Source organism: Drosophila suzukii, chromosome 2L (assembly GCF_043229965.1).
Source record: "Drosophila suzukii chromosome 2L, CBGP_Dsuzu_IsoJpt1.0, whole genome shotgun sequence".
NCBI classification, from domain to species: Eukaryota; Metazoa; Arthropoda; class Insecta; order Diptera; family Drosophilidae; genus Drosophila; species Drosophila suzukii.
Genome location: NC_092080.1, coordinates 19,017,369 through 19,036,827, shown reverse-complemented (window position 1 = coordinate 19,036,827; position 19,459 = coordinate 19,017,369). Strand labels below are relative to the sequence as shown.

The 19,459-nt window shown below is 39.8% G+C and overlaps 1 protein-coding gene across 6 annotated transcripts in view; it reads left to right on the top strand.

Moving 5' to 3' along the window:
* Positions 1-19,459, top strand: part of nAChRalpha6 (nicotinic acetylcholine receptor alpha6) — a 102,483-nt gene that overhangs the window by 1,980 nt on the left and 81,044 nt on the right. For all 6 annotated transcript variants that reach the window (XM_017081326.4, XM_017081318.4, XM_017081333.4 and 3 more), the window contains exons 2-3: positions 6,088-7,002; positions 14,285-15,220. In XM_017081326.4, coding sequence (XP_016936815.1) covers positions 15,154-15,220 — 67 coding nt within the window. In that variant the 5' untranslated portion in view covers positions 6,088-7,002; positions 14,285-15,153. The remainder of the gene's footprint in view (positions 1-6,087; positions 7,003-14,284; positions 15,221-19,459) is intronic.

The window sequence follows — 19,459 nt, the reverse complement described above, 5'->3', positions numbered from 1 at the left end:
TTAGATGTTGGCTGTGGCACAGGGGAATCCCCGGAGGAGGGAGCACGTGGTGCCACTCGGAAACATGAGACGAATGAGGCAGATCGAATGGCGCCTGAATTGGGAAAGGGCGGCCACCCACGGGCTTATTGCTTTAAGACCTTTAAGGGTCTGAAATAAAAGAGAATCACAAAAATGTAGAAAGATTACTTTAACAATGATATCTCTTTCAAAGGGTTTTTAAATAAAATTAAAATAATATTGCCCAGACAAGTTTAATCTCATTTGAGTTGTAGGGTTAAACAGTCGCTGTCTATTTTCTCAAGTGTTCAGCTAATAACTCAATTAACATAAGTCAGTTAACGTATCGAATTTATTACCTTATTTGTTATACGCCCATGGCATATAAACGTAATCGCCTCTGTCAAATATCAAATCAATTTGTGCTTTGTGAGTGGCTTATTGTTTCGATTGCATTAGTTGACTGAGTAGAGTTTTTAAATACAATACATACTTGTAACAGCTGCATTATTTTTTATCTTTTATAAAGATCCTTTTCCATTAATTCTCGTTTATAATGTTTATTTTAAACTTTATCTTTTTGCAATAAATTCATTTTAAATGTGCACTTTGACAAGCTTCAGGCCTTTTTTTTCACAATAAATAAAAAGTTATAAATGTTTTGAATTTGCAGCCAGAATATTAGTTTCAATCGATGTTTTTACCCTAGGGCGGCGGTTAATAAATAAATAGATGAATTCAAATAATAAATAAAATAAAAACTTTGCCCTAGGAAAATGTGTGGCTTACAGTTTATTAAAGCCAATGTTCTGGTATAGTTAAACCAATTTCTTTCTTGATTATTTTTCAAGAAATTTAACTTTATTTACTCACAAATGCTCTGTTTTTGAATTGAGTTAAGACAAATAAAATATTAGAGTAAATTCAGGCGGAGCTTCATTTGCAAGAATGGTATTATCTTTTTGTGAAATTCCTTTCAAGTTCGACCTGCCTCAGGACTGTTTATTATGATTTCAACTCGGATTGCTTTGAATATCTTTGTCCTTTTCGAATTGCCTTCTGCCACTTTCTCCCGCTTCTTTTTCGTCCAGTTCGATTTGGCATTTGAGCAGACATAATAAAGAGCCGAAATGGAAGAAAGGTAGAGTGTGTGTGTATGTGTGTACCTTTATTCTAAACGCCAAAGTCACACTGACACAAATAAATGGAAATCAAATACACACGCACTGGCACAAATACCGATGCAGATGGAGTTGTCGAAATTGCTCCACTTTGCGTGTGTATTCGCCTGGCTGTGTGGGTGTCTATCTGTCTGCGAGAATCCAAAATCCCGAATCCAACCCCCGTCATCAACCTGCACCGAAACACTTAAACCTAAACACGTTGTCTGTGTTGGTTGTGCTGTTTGTGTGTGTGTTGGTGAGTCGTCCTTTTTACTGGCGTCTACGCACAATATGTTTCGTCTTTAACCCAACCGAAAGCTTCGTCAGACGAGAGCTTCAAGGAGTCCTGAGTCCTGAGTCCTTGCTCCTTGTTTCTGGTGCCTTGTGGAAGTTTTAATGTGATTCCTTCGTATTAATTTCGACATCGTCATCGTTGCTGCCCTTTGTCCTCCCCTTTCTCCACCGCTCTCTACTCTCCACTTTCTCTCTCTCTTTCTCTCTGTTATTTTCTATTTTTCTCCTTACGCACTTTTTTTTATTGCCCGTCCTGCGTTTGCCTTCGTTTCTATTTTATTTTAACAACATCTTCGTCGCCAGCATGGAATTCTGTCGAGCTCGGCGCTTTCCCTCAGCACTAACTTAACCGTTACCCATCCCGCTCTCGCTTTCTCCACTTTCTCTTCGGCTGTCTGCATGTGTGAGTAACTTTTTTTTTTCGTTGCTCACTCTTTTTTATGTTCATCATACGAAAGCGCGACTTTGTTGCACTAAACGTAAGTTGGAAGATTTACAACTTTTTGGTTAAACACACACTTGCAACGGATAAGTTGGGGGTGAAAAAAGTGGGGTAGGTAGGCTGTTGGGGGTGAAGGCCACGCACAAAGTCTCTCAGGAATTGCAAAAAAAATAAAAACACCAGGGAGTGCATAAGGTTTATCACTATGCGGACTGAGGCAACCTTGCCCCCGTAAACTTATCCTTAAAAGAAAAGTTATTATGCATGAAATGCAGAATTTTACGTAGAAGTTACGCATTTTTTTGGGGGTCGTTTTTTATTAGCCTGAAATGTGAGGAATAAGCAATTAGCAAAAGTCCCTGAATTCTGAGGGGGTCAGCAAATGTAATAGTTACGGTGGATAGGGCAGTACCTGAAAGTGTAGTTTAAAGTTTAAGTATGCCTCTGAAAATGTTGCGAAACAATATGAAAAACTTCCAGGCGGGTAATTCAATTTTTTATGAATGCAGCGGCTGAAAATGCTCAAGTTACTTATTCAATTTTATATAGCTTGCAAGAATGCAATTATAGTTGAATTTCTCTAGCTTGAGTGGGAGTTAAGTTCATAAAATGTACAGAATTACAGCGAAAAGGAAATAGTGTATTTTATTTCTTATCATCCATAGATACGTTGAATAAGTTGATAATTTTTAAATGTTGAAAGCACAAAGAGCATCTATTAAGACTCTAGTCTTTTTAAAAAATCAAGCTTTTCTGTAATTTTAAAAATATTTTATCCGGATGTAAACTCTTCTAAATTCAATTTGGGAATAGTAAACTTTAAAATTAAAAAACTGCATCTAGAAAATCATTAAAAATTTAAATGAAAGTATATTCGTGTTGAATCGAAGAGTTTGAACTGTTTTTAATTAAGTAAATTAAGAACTTTGGTTAGAACTTTCGCAGACACACGTGCGTCTGAATACGTCAAAAAAACGTAACTTTGCAAATCTAAAAGCAATTATTTTAATCCCAACTTTAGATCTCGGAAATTTCACCCGTTGTCCAAGTTTCAATTGGCAAACAAAGGGGGAAAGTTTTTTAATTGCTCATTACGTCTGAATCAGGTTGCTGCGCTTGCCGCAGTGGCAAAGCCGCAGATTTTCATCATACGTACATCAAAAGCATTTCTAATCAGCAGGCAGTCGGCAAAACCAACAACAACAACAGCAGCAACAATAACAATGGGAAAGGGGAAAGCGCAAACAAGTTGCAAGTTTACTTTTCCTCCTTTCCTGGCATTTCGCTTTCCCTCTCCTTTTTTTGCCAGCTATTGTTACGTTTGCGTATGTACGGATGAGCACACTGGAAAAAATAAATACATTTTTTAACTGGTTTTTTAAGGTCCTAAAACAGAAAACTTAGATTTAACTAGGGATATCCCCAAATGTTTCTTACGCTTCCTTTATAATAAAAATCATTTTAGAGAAGCTTAAAAATGTTCAAAAATTCAACATTGTTCAACATTTTTTCTCTTACTTGTGTGTATGTGTGCGTGGGAATTGGAGCACGTAACAAAAAAAAAACGAGCAGAGACACCGCACAGAAATAGAAATCATTTGAAATCATGCCGCACTCATAAAACACTTAAAGGACAATTTTGCTGTCATACAGAAAAAAAGGGGGAAATCTGCCCTTGCTTTTCGCTTTTCCTTGGCGGCCTGGGGTTAATTAAATAAATTCCTAAGCCACTTTTGCCCGAGCAGAGGCTTCATAAATTTTTGAACAAATACTGCCAAAAAAAAACAACAGCAGACCAAAAAGGAAAACGAATTGGTTATACATAAATATTTCGTGTGCGTGTGTATGTACGCACGGGTTTTCAGCAAGCTTTCACCCGCAAGACAACAACAACAGAGTGCTTGCAACAATTGGCAGGACTCCGTTTGGCGTGCTCTTCCAAGTGTAAACAGAAGTTGAGCTGGTCGAGTCCTTTTCCAATTGAACTCTCTTTCGCTCAAACTGAGTTTCGTTTCGACTCACTCAAACATTCCATCAATGGACCGATGAGTCCTGTGCCACTGATAACAGACGCACACACACACACACACAGACAGGCAGACACACACACACACGCACGGATAGAGCTGTTTAAAAAGATGTCCTGGCGCAAAAAAAGCGAAAAATACACCGATTTCTAAGAGTAACAGCGCGGAAAACGTTTGATAACGCCGCGCGCACAAAAGTGTGCTACACAAAAGCCAGTTCGCTCTCTCTAACTCCCTGCTCCTGCTCCTCTTCCTCTTCCTCTTACTCTCTTTCCCGCCTCCTGTCTGTGTGAGCTTCCGGTGTGCCCCTGTGTATTTGACTGTGTAGGTGGTAGTAAATAAGCAAGAGGCAAAGACGGAAATAAAAAGGGCAGCAAGTGGACAAGACAATGAAATTGTCATAAATAACAACGTTGTCTACCAACAACAGGCTACAAAGCAACAAAAAATTGTAGCAACAACAAAGGCGACAGGATAACCAACTACAACAACAACAACAATGATCCCAACTAGCTGAGTGACTGGGACTTTCTTTTTTTTTTGGTGTCCTTTGGTCAGTGGCTCAACTCTTTTTATCATTTTCAGCAGTTACCCCGTCCCCAGGGTATTATTCGGGTAGATTTAGTTGATGGCACTCGCCGAGAAAAAATTCGAAGCTCGGAGGTGTATTTTTATGTGAGAAACTGAGAAGTGGCGAAAGTGAAAACGCTTAACAGGGATTAGGGGTCGTTTTGGACAAATTCCGTAAATTAAGCGAACTTTGTTGGGTAAAATATTATCAGAGCAATGTAAAGATAGCCATAGTGTAATCTTTAGTTTGCTTTTTTAAATACCAAAGTGGTGAAGCAAAAAAATCATAATTATCTGGAAACGTTTGCACCTTAAGCTCAGGCATTTTCATAACATTTTACCAACAATTGTATTCAAAGTATCAGCTACTATTTTAAATAATTAATAGGTATATCGTTTATAATAAAATACTTCAAAGCTTTCAAATCTTCAATTACAAATTTTATTACTACAGGATACATTAGAAAACCCCTTTCCCCTAAGAGTTATACTTAGTTAAAATTCGATTTGCCTCACAAACACACTGAGTCATGTATTTCTTGGTATCTAAAGTTATCTAATTTCCTGGCCATCGATAACTGATTGATTTATGGGAAAAGTAAAAAAACAAACTTTTGCCTAGGAACTCACTCGAGGGACTCTCATCATTCGAGTAGCTTCAGATGGAACTCTTCTATATATTCGTTCGTTCTTTTTACTGTATTTCCCATCTATACTCCTTTCATTTCAGTTGCCTTCTGTTCTTCTAGTTTCTTTTTTTATATATTTTTTATTTTTATTTTAGTTTGCCCTGTGTTCTCATAACGGATATTCGAAATGGTTGCTGCGGCGGCTTTAAGTGACTTTTGTCAAACTTTGTGCGCTCGGCTATCCAAACACTAGTACTTATAGTTATCGAAGGGGTCTGAGGGGTCCTTGAAGAAGCAGGAAGAAAGGGGGGGGGGGGGGGGGGCAGGAAGATACCCACATTAAACTAATGTTTAGTTGGCAGTCGCAACAGTTTTGCGAGTGTTGCGATCCTCGAAACTTTGACCGTAAATTGTGGCACGTGATGGGCGTTTGCAATGGAATGGGATGATGTCGTATGAATCGCAATGGTGGGGAATATCAGGAAGTGCCGCGCTATGATTGTCCAGGGGGGCGTGACCGAGGCAATTGTTATTTTTCTTATTTCTCCAGCTCTGAATCGAATTGAATTTTTATGGCCTGTGACAGTTTGGAGTGGAGCCATCCAGTTCAGAGAATGGGGAGAATATTTTATTTCTGGACATTTCGAACCAAATTCGTTACTCTACCCCTCCGATTTTCATGCAACAGGCAATTGGGATACAACTACATTGGAAATAAGGGAAGCAACACCCTATTAAGCTGATTGCGTGGCGAATTTTGATTAACTAGTTCTTTGACTCTTAAGATCGAGAGGGGAAAGTGCAAAACCGGCTAATTGATTGCCTTGCAGTAAAGGAAACTAAAAAACATACTCCCCTCATAGTTAATATCAATAAACATTTAACTACGTAAATATTCATACCACTCTCTTACTATCTCTCTCTCTTCTCTTTTTTCTATCTCTTTCTGGCCTGCCATACAGATAAAAATCCAATTTAAATAAAACTTTTTTCGTTACACTCACCACATAAAGGCAATATGCAAATATTAAACAAAAAACACTCAGAAAATGTTAAACAAAAGTAAATGAATGCAAATTAAAAAGCACGACGAAAAGCCAAAAGCAAATAATAACAGCAACAATGTGTTCATAACTATTAAAAACGGAAATTAAACATATATAAAAAAACAAAGCGAAGGCTTAACGCATTATGCTAAATCGAAACCAAGCCAATCTCATCTGAATCTCTACTATCGCATCCATGTTTCTGCATTCGTATCTGCATCTGCACCCGTACCCGCATCCGTAAATCTATCTGTATCTTTGCATCTGCATCTGGGCGAATAAGACGATGCAGCAAACATGCCAGCTAAATTCGAATACGAAACCCAGAATCAATACATCAATCAGTCCAGCAAGCAACCAATCAAGCAATTCTATCATCAATTTGCAACTGCCATCAACTCATCAACAATAAAAACAGCAACCAGTACGACTGCAACAACAATCCCAACTTAAATGCCACAAATTAAAAGCACCCAAATTAAAGCAAATACAGCAAGTAAACTAAAATAATTCTAAATAATAAACCTAATAAAAAATAGCCTAACACCACTCGAAGGCGAACAAAAAGCGAGTTAAATTAAATTTTCATATTAATTATGGAACATTCATCAACAATTTTGTTGTGTTTGTTCCATTGCAAAAACAAAAAGGTCGCCGATTGTTTGCAGCTGCAGAAACAACAACAACAACAACGACCACTGGGAAATTCTACAACAACTTCAGTAAGAAAATCGACCAGAAGACCAACAACATCAGCAGCCCAGCAACAACAACAACAGCCACTTCTTGGAGCAACAACAACCTTTAGCTTCAATACAACAAAATTGCTGGGTAAGTGAAATTGGGGGAACAATTTGCGAGTGAAACGAAACGGAATGGATGGGAATAGAACGCTCTATAAATCCGGCGAATTAGAAAATGCTGAAATTTAATTTCCACACAATTTTCACAGCAGACAAGTCGGATTCAACTCAGCAAATATTCACATATACTATATGTGGGCAACAAAACTGGTTGGAATTGCTGCAGTTAAATCTGATTCTGAGTCAATGGGGAATACTCTTGCCCAAAAAATACATCCTACTGCGTGCTAAAAGTGTGGAAGAGGGATAAATGTCAGGATAAAACGAAGAGCCAAGTACTAGGAAGGGACTTTTCAATGAGGTAGTAAAAAAGTGTTGCAAGAAGAGAGGTATAAATGGAAACTAAATCCAATTAAGTGCACTTGAAAAAGATATAACATCTGATGGAGGGATTTCAAATTGAAAGTACAACATTTCTACATTTTTATTTCTATGACTTAGAAAATGACCAACCTAGGCAACTGAAATATACTTGTTATTTGTTTTTTAAGGACAAACATATTAAAATCGAGAAAACAAGGTTTTTTTCATAATTCATTTTGAATTTCCAAGTTTCTCATGTAATTGGTAATATTTAATAAACCTACAAATTTGAATATGTTTTTGTTATTACTAAAAATTGTTGAATAAATATTTGAAAGTATATAAGCATTTTCACTATTATTAAGCAAAATAAACTAGGAAACTGAAGCCAATCTTTGGGAACTATTTATATTTATAATTGGTTCCTCAAAGAAGTGAAATTTTTAGTAATATCCTATATTTCATTTTCTGCCTACAAACCTTGACGAATCGTTGATATGCCCAAATCTGGGATTCTTTAGGGCAGTGGAAAAACTTGCAACTTGTCAGAGTGACGCCTCGGCCAGCCAGCAATCAAATAGTGTCGAGCTCAGCGTTGTCGGAACTGAAAAAAGAAGTAAACTAGCTGGAAAATTTAAAATGGCATCAGGGCAGCGGCATGAAAAACTGCAAATCGTCGCCAACGCAATTCGAGTCGTCTGTCTGTCCCCCAATTTTCCCCGCCTGATGCTGACCAATTCGTTGTTGGTTGTTATGAATTTCATATTACACACGAAAAACCAATAAAAATCACCGAAAGCAATTTTCCGTCCAACGGAAAAGTAGAGGAGTTACAGGAGGGGCATAAAGACGTTTTGGAAATTCCTTGCCATCAGCTGCATTTTGACTGCCACTTTTTTTTTAACACATTTTGTGAAAATTCAGGCACACACGTTGCTGACCAAAAAAATGTGTTTTATTAACTTCTTTTTTTCATGTCAACAACTTTTTTTAACGGATGCGGAACACGATGCATTTTGTAGCCTTTTAAAACCAATTTTTTTTATGGGGCGGTCGTAGTGCAGTGCCGAAAGTTGCTTAATTTGATTTTAATTCACGGCGGGAACACGAAATTGGCATCACCAAAAAAGAGAATGCAACAAATTTGAGTTCAGGGAAAATTACGAATTGCCATTTGCTGGCTCAGCATTAATTAAAACTTCAACGAGTTTACTTAAATTTGGAACGACAACGTTTTTTTTCCATGTGCAGTTGAATTTTTGGTGTGTTAAAAACGGTTCTTTTAGAATTGAAATATACTGATAATTCGGTGAGTTTAAGCTGAGCTCGATGGACATGTGACATTTTGGCTGAAATGTCCATTTCCCCAGTTGTCAAGGGCTTATAATAGTTTTCCATCCGCCCCCTCATTTGTTTGATGTATTTTCCGCTTTTGGCCCAGTGCTCTGGCCATCGCTGGGATGGCTCCTTTGAATTCCAGTTGGCTTACTTCATTGCAGCCAAACTGTCGTATGCAAATCTGCTTTGCTGATTAAACCTAAATAATTTTGCCTCAGTTACGGAGCCCTTCCTTTGCTCTGGGCTCCCTTTTCCCAGGGTCCCTTTGGATAGTTCCCTGGTTCCCTTGGCTTCTCTGAGTCCCCATCTCCATTTCCATCTCCAATCTCACATTGTCTTGCCTGTCGTTCTGAAAGATGTTAGTACTACTATTTTAAAGGTTTAACAAGTTTGCATTCCACTTGGGCAGATGCGACTTGGATTTAAGATCGGGAATTTATATATACACTGCTCAGCTCTTTTTACCATAGCTTGAAGTGCGGATTTGTTCGCAGAATTATGGTTTATTAAATTTCTCTCAATAGGATCTGCTTTCGAGGGCATTCGTCCTTCGTTTCCTGGAAAATTGCAGTTGCCTTATCCTTCTTTGGCTTTTCCCGCCCTTCACTTTGCTGCTGCTGCTGCTGTTGCTGCTTATTTTCTTGCCTCGTTTTTCTTCCTGCTAAATCTGAGACAATTTCCAACTTATAAGAGGCCGCATCCATTTGTATAATAACACAGGGTCCTGCATCCTGCAGCAACAGCTTCCGCTCGCCGTGTCCTGGCCACTTGTTGTTGCCCACCCACACAGATGCAGATGCAGATACAGATACAGCTGCAGATGAACCCGCACAGACACTGGTGCAGCTCACCCACACCGAGGACACCCCAATGTATTTTTTGTTTTGCATTGCCGGATGCCTTTGGTGTATTTCCTTTTAGCCTGTCTGCTGCACGAAGTACAGCATTTCCAATTTAATTTCTGTCTCGGTGGCCCCTCGCCTCCTCGGCTCCCCGGCTCCCTCTATCCGCATCCCATATCCTGGCTGGCTCGGTTGGGTTTTCCCGGCCGTGGCCATTGTCTTTGCCATTGTTTGCTGTGCCATTTCCCTTTTGCGCCATGAAATTAACTCGAATCTCCCTCTCGTTCTCTGGTTATCTCCACTTTACTGCCTTCAATAGATTATAGTTGAATATTTTTGGTCGCCATTTTAATTAAACTGCGCCAATGGCTGCGAAATTGTTTATAATGTCAGCTGCACATCATCCCCATCATCGCCGCCATCATCCGCATCCGCAGCTGCCTTGGCTGCTCCTCTTCATAATCGTTGTCATCATCATCCGCTCGCCATCACCATCGACAGCCTCATTACCGATGCGATATCTGACCCAGTTGAGGGGCAACAGGCGGCTGGGGATGAGTTCGTGGCTGTATTTTCGGCTCAGAGGTCATGCTTAAGTTGATAAAAGATAACGTAGGTCGAGGTTTTTAGCTGGCTAAAGGATCAATATTAAAATATACTTGTTGAAATGGGGCTGGCTTTAGGATTAAAAATAAAATAGAAAGCATAAAAGTGTCTAAAAGTATGCAATAATAAGTTTGAAATCATCCTTTTTATTCGATTAAGTTAATATTTCCTTTTCACAGCATAGTTTTAGACTCCATTTTTAATTGCTTTTCACTTTATTATTGGAGTACAAGCTGCGATTAAACTACAATTTAAGTAAAATTAAAAATTTATTCATAACATTCCATTTTTTTCTACCACCACTTTCTGAAAAAAGCTAATTTATAAACAAATAAAATAAATCCTATTATGGTTTATGCTTCGTGATTGCTCACGAACCCACTTCGAGCTAGCAAAACAACAAATAAGCTTCTTTCCGTTCGGCAGTTCTCTCTTCAGTGCACTTTTGCATTTCCCTTGTTGCTGTTGTTGTTGTTGTAATTACATAGCACTTGTTGTTCTGGCTTTGTGCTAACAAAGGCCTTGACTCCACCCCCAACGCCCACCGCCCACTTCAGCGAAAGGCGCTCTCAAAAGGGAGAAGAGGCGCCAATAACCTCACTCGAAAGGCAGCGCACCAAAGTATGCAGCAGTATTTTGTCGAAATGACTTTTGACGTTCGCTCAATGGCAATATTTGCAGCGTCCATGCGAGTGTGTGTGTTGTGAGAGTGTGTGGGGGAGGAAACGGGTGTGTGTGTGTGTGTTTATCGCCATGTTAGCAGCTGAATGAATAAATGAATGAACGAATGAATGGCCAAAAGCGAACTGAGGCGCCTGAGTGCGTCTGTCATTCTGTCAGCTTGTCAGCCAACGTTCTAATATCGAAAACACTCTAAATTCTATGCTGAAAGCTCATTTTACATGCAGTTTTACTTTGATTGGCTTTCGAATCGCACTTAGCCGCTTGATTAGCCAGCTCAACGAACATTACCCAGTCAATCAAGGTTTGAGTTCTGACACCGAGCAAAATAGCAGCGAACTTGCACTAAAATCGATATCATTATAAGGCTAGAAATTTGGTTTTCCATTTTTAAGTACTGTTTAAATAGAAAATGTGGAGTCTTAGAGTTATGAAACTGGTTGAGCGAGACTCCTCAATATGCTTAAAGTTTAGGCTTACAGTGCCTATTATTAGGTAACTACGCTCATAGAAAAAAACGGATTTTTATGCATTTTTCACGTGTGTATCAGGGCTTACATTGTTCAAATCCCTGGCAACTAAGCCGCTAAGTGGATTCCCTTGAGCATAATTTGCAGCAGGCTAAAGCAAATTTGTGCAGCAATCTCCTGCCAGGCCGATGTGTGTATGTGTGGCCACCAAAGGGTTCAATTATGAACCGACGACCGCAAAAAGTTGAAACCTCAAAGCGGATATAGTGAGGCACTTGTGGCGCAGGTCGGGGGCAGCAGCAGGTAATTTGAGGCCTTGTGGAGTGTGCTAAAAAATGCAGCCACCAGATGGGCAAAGCTCAGTTCACAAGGGAGCTAAAGCCAGATTCTTTGCGGGATTCCACTTTTTTATGCTCCGATTTTTGTCGCGCCTATGTGGCCCACGTGAAACTTTTTTCTGGTGGCGGAGGGATTATGGAAAATAGGGGAATATATCTGGGAGGAGGTCAAACGATGTGGTTGGGGTGAGGACTCTTACTCTTTCAATTTCAAGGCTCATTGTGTACGACGGCTGCCTCTCATCATTGGCGAAGCATTAAATTGACTTTGAAACTTTTTACCTGCCTGCTTTTGTGCCAAAAGCCCGCACCAAAAACGGCAAATTGGAGCGAACTAAACTTGAAATTAATTAACCACGACAAGGGCGAGGGGTCCTGAGCACCCCACCATTAAGCCATTTTACCCTGTTCTTTTTCCTTTCCCCACTCGTGGGATACTAACGCGCACGCACACGAACATAACTCATAAAACCTCTAATTACACAAACAGCTGACGCAGCCATAGACAAGGATATAGAACGTGGGGGGTGGCCAAGGGGAACACTTCCTTTTCGAAGGAGGGGGTGTGTAAGGTCTAAGGAAGTGGCCAAAGGGAACATTTCCTTTTTCGAGGAGCGGGGGTGCTAGGGTCTAAGGATATGCCCCTCCTTCTCAAACCCAGCGCTCGGGAATCAAATAAGTTGAATATTTTAATTTTCCATCATAATTAATGCCCTTTCAACCTTCCAACCCCCGGACTTAGTTTATCCCAGATGATGCGGTTGCTAAACCTTCCCTTCCTGCCCTCACGCACACTTCTCCACCCCCACATCCGCTCTCTTTCTCCCTCTGTGACCATCGAGCACGTGTAAATTATTGTGGCTTTCTACGGCACTGATGCCCGGCGCCTGAAAGCATGCTGCGATGTTTGCACCCAGCAGTGGAGTGGCAAAATGGTTGTTCTGGGTTCTTGATTTGCAATGTAACAGGTGGATGAAAAGATTTGCCCAATGCATACATTAATTTGCTGTAGAATTATATTTTTTCTCTCTCCATTTAATGTTCTTTATCCTTTGCGCGAACTTTCCTTGGTGAAAGTTTTAAAAAGAAAACTTTACAGCACTTGAAACCTTTATATTTCTTATTGGCATAAAATGCGCTTAAAAGGCATTTGAATTTGTAATGTTTTATAATTGGTTGCTATGGGAAACAACATTAAAAAGAAAATTAAATCATTAAAAAAGATGGCCAGGATTAATATGAAGTTAAATATTATGTATATTGAATAAAGAGACATACACAAAGAAAATTCTGACCTACTCATCTGAGTTAATAATGTTCTTAAAAATATAAGGACATTTTTTAGTTGAAAATTTTTTTTTTCTCGAATCAAGTTGAGTTGGCGGTATTATGTATAGTTAAAAGTTATTAAATAAACTCAATTTAACTTTTCTCTTTTTATCATTTCGTTCTAATATTGAGAACATTGAAACCAAAGTGTACTTACACGGTTTTCAAGAACGAATGTTCTCAATTCAAGAAAAATGTTCTTGGATATTTCTCTCTGTGTGCTTATAGTTTTGTAAAGGTTTTACTTAATATTTTTAAATGTCTTTACTTTGTTTATGCACCTTAAATATTTCTATTCCGCGTGTAATTACATATTTTTAAAAAACGTCTAAGGGGTATCCTTTAGTGCAGTAAGTCCACATGGTCTATGCTGTTTATTTTTCGTTGTTCTGTGGCATAGCAGCTCATGCCACACGCAGCCTCGATGCCGCCGCCGCCGCATGTATTTCAATTACTGCATTTCTCGGCCCAATGCCCAGCCACGCCCATGGCCCGCCCCGCCCTTCGATTCCCCGCCCACTCCACCGCCTACTCCACCATTCCGAAAGCCAGTAGCCACTGTTTTAATTTGCGCTTCGCCTGCTTTTGTTATTTTTCTGCTTCGGTTTTCCCTTCTTGTTTTTGTTCGACTCGCGTTTTTACGCAAATTCATTGTTTTAATTTACTCAAGTTTGTTGACCGAAAACAAAAACTAATCAATGGCTGGGCCCTCGCAATGGGTGGTTCATTGGTTTTGGCGGGGTCATCGAAGGCCTCCGAGGTGACAGAGCAGCTGCAGCTTGTCCCACCCTGAAATCGGGTTAAAAAACCCCAAATAGCCCCTCTGACACAATATATATTTTTTAATCAAACATTAACTCAGCTAAACTCTTTGTTGCCCTTTTTTTTTGGTGTTCATTCCGTTTTTCAGGTATTTGTCTTTGCGGTCCTTTGCTTTTGCGGTAAGCAGTTTTATATCAAAGGACTAAACTCAGCCAGGACTTGTATAGGGGGAAACCTCAAAAGCGGAGAAGATTAAGGCAAATCGCGTTAAATGAGAAACGGGGTATCATCATCTATTGAAAGGGGACTAAGTACTTGGCTCAAGGGGATAAACGGGGGAGCATTTGAGAAAGGAGAATAACTAAACACGGTAGATATTGAAGGCTCCGAAGTGGAAGTGGGCTAACTTAAGTTTGTTCTTTGAAGTTGACCATGTTTTAATGGGTTTGAATTGTAGAAAAAAAGTATAAGTTAAAATTTAACTCAACATTAAAGTATATTATACGATTAAAACAATAAGTCTTTTAAAAGTTTTCCTTAGAGCCTCTTCTAAAATAAAAAATATTTATTTTCTCCCACAGCTAACATCTAACAACTGAACGATACAACGATACTAAACTGTATTAACAAGGATAAGGATCAGCACTACCAAAAAATCAACCAGAACAACAACAACTGCTACCTAAGGTTTCTCAAACTCTAAAAACAAATAACTCAAAAAGAAAATAAAAAAAAACCATATAAGCAAACCAGAAAAGTGCAAATTATGTAAATTATAGCAAAGGCAAAACGCAAAGGGAAAACCGAAAGGCAAACGAAAGAGAATTAGTCAAATAGAAGAGACGGAAGCAGAAATCCAGAAAAAATATCTGTGACCAGGCGAAACCGGAAATTAAATCTGCAACGCGGAACCAAAGTGGAAGAGGAAGAGCTGGGCAGAGCCACGAAACCACAACCGCAGGAAAATCCGAAACGAGTAGAAGGAAAACGCGTGCCAAATATTTGCTTGAAAATACGAGAATAAAATAATAATCTTAAAGAGCTGCTCCCACGAGCGACGAATTGAGAGATTCCAGTTTGCTGTCGAGATAACTATAGTAGTTAGTTCAAGCATCCCATGAAGGCTACGTAGCACTGGGAACACTAAGATCTTGGTGGCTGGACTTCGAAACTTAAGACCTCTACATTTCCATTTCCATTGTTGAGCTCTGACCCACACGGCGCATTGTCTCGGTCTTTTGTGCTAATCACCGCTAGTTGGGAGCTCCGGGAGCAGGAGCCCTGGCCAACTATTTAGCCAAGGTGACGAGGCAAGGGTTGCCAGGCACTTTGCAGCTCGACCAGACCAACACCCATACCAACACCCATACCCACTTTGAAAGGAGGCGGCGGAGCAGGGGCGGGGTAGCCATTCAACCCAAGAGCCACGCGATACAAACCAGCCAAGGACATGGACTCCCCGCTGCCAGCGTCGCTGTCGCTGTTTGTCCTGTTGATCTTTCTGGCGATAATTAAAGGTGAGTGCTCCACGACAACTATTCACCCCCAGCTATTCACCCCATTTCCAAGCTCGGCTCCTTTTGAATCCAGGTCCCGCTTTTGTTTGTCTTCCAGCGACGTTTACCTGGGCCAACAACTTTCCCTTTTTGGCCCAGGTTTGCTTAGGTGGTCGCTAATGAAATAATTGTAAATATTAAAGTACGCGGTAAAACTTGCTTGAGATTTAGGGCAAAGTGGTCTTTACAAAGGACTGTGGAAGACATTTTTCATTCCATTACCCAAACTTATTTGAGATCAAGAAAGGGAAAACATCAACAAATAAAATATTAATTGCATACTTTATTAATTTATAAAGTATTATTTGTTCAATATTGGAGTTGTGCTATTTAACCACTCAGTTTAAATAAAAGATATTTCCAAAAGACAAAGGGAATTGAAACTTGTTGGGTGAACAAAAAAAACGATGGCTTTAAGATAAGAAGTTTTGTGCATTTGGAATGTTCTTTAATACATAAATTTTAACTGAACGTTTAATCCCAAAATAGATTTCCTTTTCGCATCCAATTTAAGAGACCATGAACTTAGAGTTCACATTGTGAAAGGTCCTTACCACAGACTAACATTTGCGTTAACAAGTGCTCGAGATTTTTTTGCTTTTCGCTGAGAGTGGCGAAACTCGAACAAATCCCACTCATGTCGGCACTATCAATTTCAAATGCGAAATCTCCACTTCCACCGCGCATAAATCTTGTGGCAAGGTGACACCGTGTGGCCTTGCGAGCTGAATAGCGCCCAACAGCCCAACCGCCCATCCAACCATCCACCCATCCGACACATTATTCAATTCCGCATCCGATTTTTCAATTTCCTTGCGAGCGTTTTCACGGCGCTTTAAGCAGGCCAAGAAATGCCGGCGGAATGTAAAAGTAAAAGCCAAGCACTCCTACCATTCACAAATACGAAAACACTCAGCTACAGCCATGGTGGCCATATCTATTATATGGGATGGTGCACTGTGTGTGTGGCGGTGTACGTACATGCGAGAAATTCCCAGGCAGCGGACCATAAATTCACATGGAGATCGCCCTGAGCCAAACTTGGCCATATTTTTAGTTTTCACTGCTCGCTGAGCTCCGCAATTGCCAGAAAAGCGGGAAAAAGTTCAGAAAAACAAAGACGCAGACGTGGCGGAGTGTGTTTTTTTTTTTGGGGTAGTGGGTGGATGGTCGGTCGGTTGGTGCAGCTAAGGAGACAAATATTCAAGTAGAAAAAATAGAATTGTCATGCGGAGGAGCCCCCAGGAGGCCGCACTTCAAATCCACATTCTTTTCCCCGGAGTCGCTCGAGCACTCGCCGGAAAATACACACCAAAAGAGTGGAGAGCAGGGAAAACAAAGGCCCCTTTTCCTTTCCCAAACGTTATACACAATATCTGTCTTTTTTAAGTTGCATCGAGAGTCGAGAAGTTCTGTGTATTTTTTTCATGGCTCCGGTCCGATGAAGTCTCATGTGCCCTCTTTTGACAAAAATAACAGCGTGCGGTGTGGCTCGTCGCATTTCAACTCAATTCGCGTTGTTTGCTTCAAGTGTTTCCACTGCCATGGCGTCCTGAATGCCCGAAATTAAGTTCATATTCAGCTTTGAAAAAATGTACTAGCTCGTAAAGTAAAGAATAGAACGAGCTTAGGTTGACTTTCAAAATATGTAGGGAACAAAGAGATAAAATCTCATGTTTTTGAAATTTTTGGCAAGGTCTTGTAAAATTTATAAAGCTATCAATTTTAGTTTATTGTTGTATTGTTGTAAGAATGACAAAAATTCACATTTTTAAAAAAGGCATAATGATATCTTTAAAGTAATATTTCTCAATGGAATTCTTATAACACCTTTCTTAAATTATGCAATTTGATTTTACAAATGTTAAATAGTCAGTTAATTAATAGTTGGCTGCAAGTGAAGACCACTGGCAAACATGCCACACAATAACACTATTTTAATTAGAGACACTTAACACTTGAGTAGCTTTTACTTTAGAGGCGATAACAATAATTTTCCAGCCTTATGAGCTCATATTGAGCTTATGAAGTAGGCATGAAATAATAATTGAAATTAATATGTTAATGTAAAGACAACCCAACAGGTTTCACTTTGTCGAGAATTTAACGATAAATTTGAGCCTGATTGCTTCCTGACTGCAGACCAGTGAAATGATGGCAGTTCGCAATAGACCTTTTGCAATCCCTTTCATTTTTGGGATCCTTTTGAAAGACCATTGTCTTCATGCCGCGGAAAAGTTATTACTTAAGCATCGCTGAGGGAGTTGAGACGGGGAAAATCTTTGACTTTGTCCCGACCCGTTGCGCGTTGTCTGCTGTTTTTTATTTGGCCACCCACTTCCTCATCAAGCTCATCCTCATGCCATCCACATTCCCGATTCGTTTGAGATGCCCCGACAGAGACTAATGAAGACGGCAGTTTTCAGCTCGTAGCTCGCTGGGGATGGGGTCTAGAGATTGTTCGGCCAAAGACAAATATTTTCAATAAGCTGATATCGGAGTGTGCACTGATTGGAAAATCAGCAGTTGAAAATTGCCGGGCCAAGAGGGCGACAGAGAGAAATACGCAATTTTTCAGCACTCGGAGCCTTATTGCTTTTGTTGCCTGCCAGTTGGCAAACGCATAAATTGTGCGGAAATTCGAATTTCGAGGCTGGGCTGCACCAACGACACCTTGGCACTGTCAACCGTTACCGGGTATATATGGCCGGTCATATATTTTATTTTAAGACATTTTACGCATTTTCGTGCATTCAAATGAAATAAATTTCTATTGGATTTGCGTGTGCAAAGCTTGGCTGGACATTTTCGGCCTTAATTTGCTTTGGCTGGTCTGGGAATCGGTTATATTTTACTCCCTCTAAATTTCGGATGTGACTGGGATTACTTGGCCGCATTGTATTTGTTAATATCCTTGTTAATATCCTGAGAACTGGCGCAGAAGTTCTGGCAATGAGGAAACTTCTTCCATCTTCCATTGGCTTAAGCCAACTTTCAAACTTGCCACCGTCTGTTCCGCCAGGTAAAGCGGATAACTCAGACTCGGAACCAGACTCCATCTCCAACTGCGACTGTGGATCTAAATCTGAATCTGTATCTGTATCTGTAAATGTATCTGACTGTGACTGTGACTTTGGCTTTGGTTAGGGCTTCCGGCCTCCGGTTGATCCCCGCTCACCGCACGCAGGACGAAACTTTCAAGGTTGCCGAGGTTCTGTATCTGAAACTGTATCTATTTATATGTATATATTGTATCTGTATCTGTGGACCAGGACAAAGGCGAACCAAGTTGCAGTGCAAGGAAAACAAGTTTCAGTTATGCGCTCTGCACTTCCGTGGCGCCATCGATGGACTAACCTTGCTCTGCTTATGACTTCCTTTTGTTGAATTGGAGATGGGCAAAAAATTTCGAATGTATTGATCCTTTCAAAAAATATCTAGGGTCCCAGAAAATATTTATTAAAATGTAGTCACAAAGGTATTTTAGAACATTATATATTTCAGAATAAATTCTTCATATAGAAAGTTAAGGCACCAATTTCAACTCAAATTTTAAAAAATAGCTTACATTGCTGTTTAAATTTTTGTAAGAGATTTTAAACCTTTGTAATTAATGTTTGTCAGGACGATTTCCGTAAAAATTGTTAAGGTTATGGTTGGTTAGTTTGGTTTGTTCGGAAAGAAAATCTGATTGTCACAATGTGATGTTAATATTACAAACCAAATATAGTGGTAGAGTCTTTTTCTTTGTATCGACCGATATCTTAGCCATAACATAGCCTCTAGTTAAGATGATAATTCCTAAAATGATTTGAGTAACTTATTTCTTTGAAGCATTAATTTAACCCAATGATAAAAATAGCATGCCATTGAGAAATCGATCCTAAATACACCTTCGTTGAGGGATTTTATCACCAATCCTTACATCGAGTAGTGATTCCGTGACTCACGACCTCATCGCTTTATGGGTGGGTCTGGTTCTAAACCGCGCCCGCCTTTGGGGCACCTGTAGGCATCGGGCTCGCCCAACTCCACATCCGGTTCCTCCTCATTGTCATCCTTGAATGAGTCAGCGGTGCCGCCACAAAAGTTTGCAAATAAGTATTTTTTATACTGCCAATCCGGGCATCTCTACCCCGCGGAATCGTAAAAAAATACGAGAGCAGGGAGGGAACTTAGTGCTGCGCCTAAATAACCGTA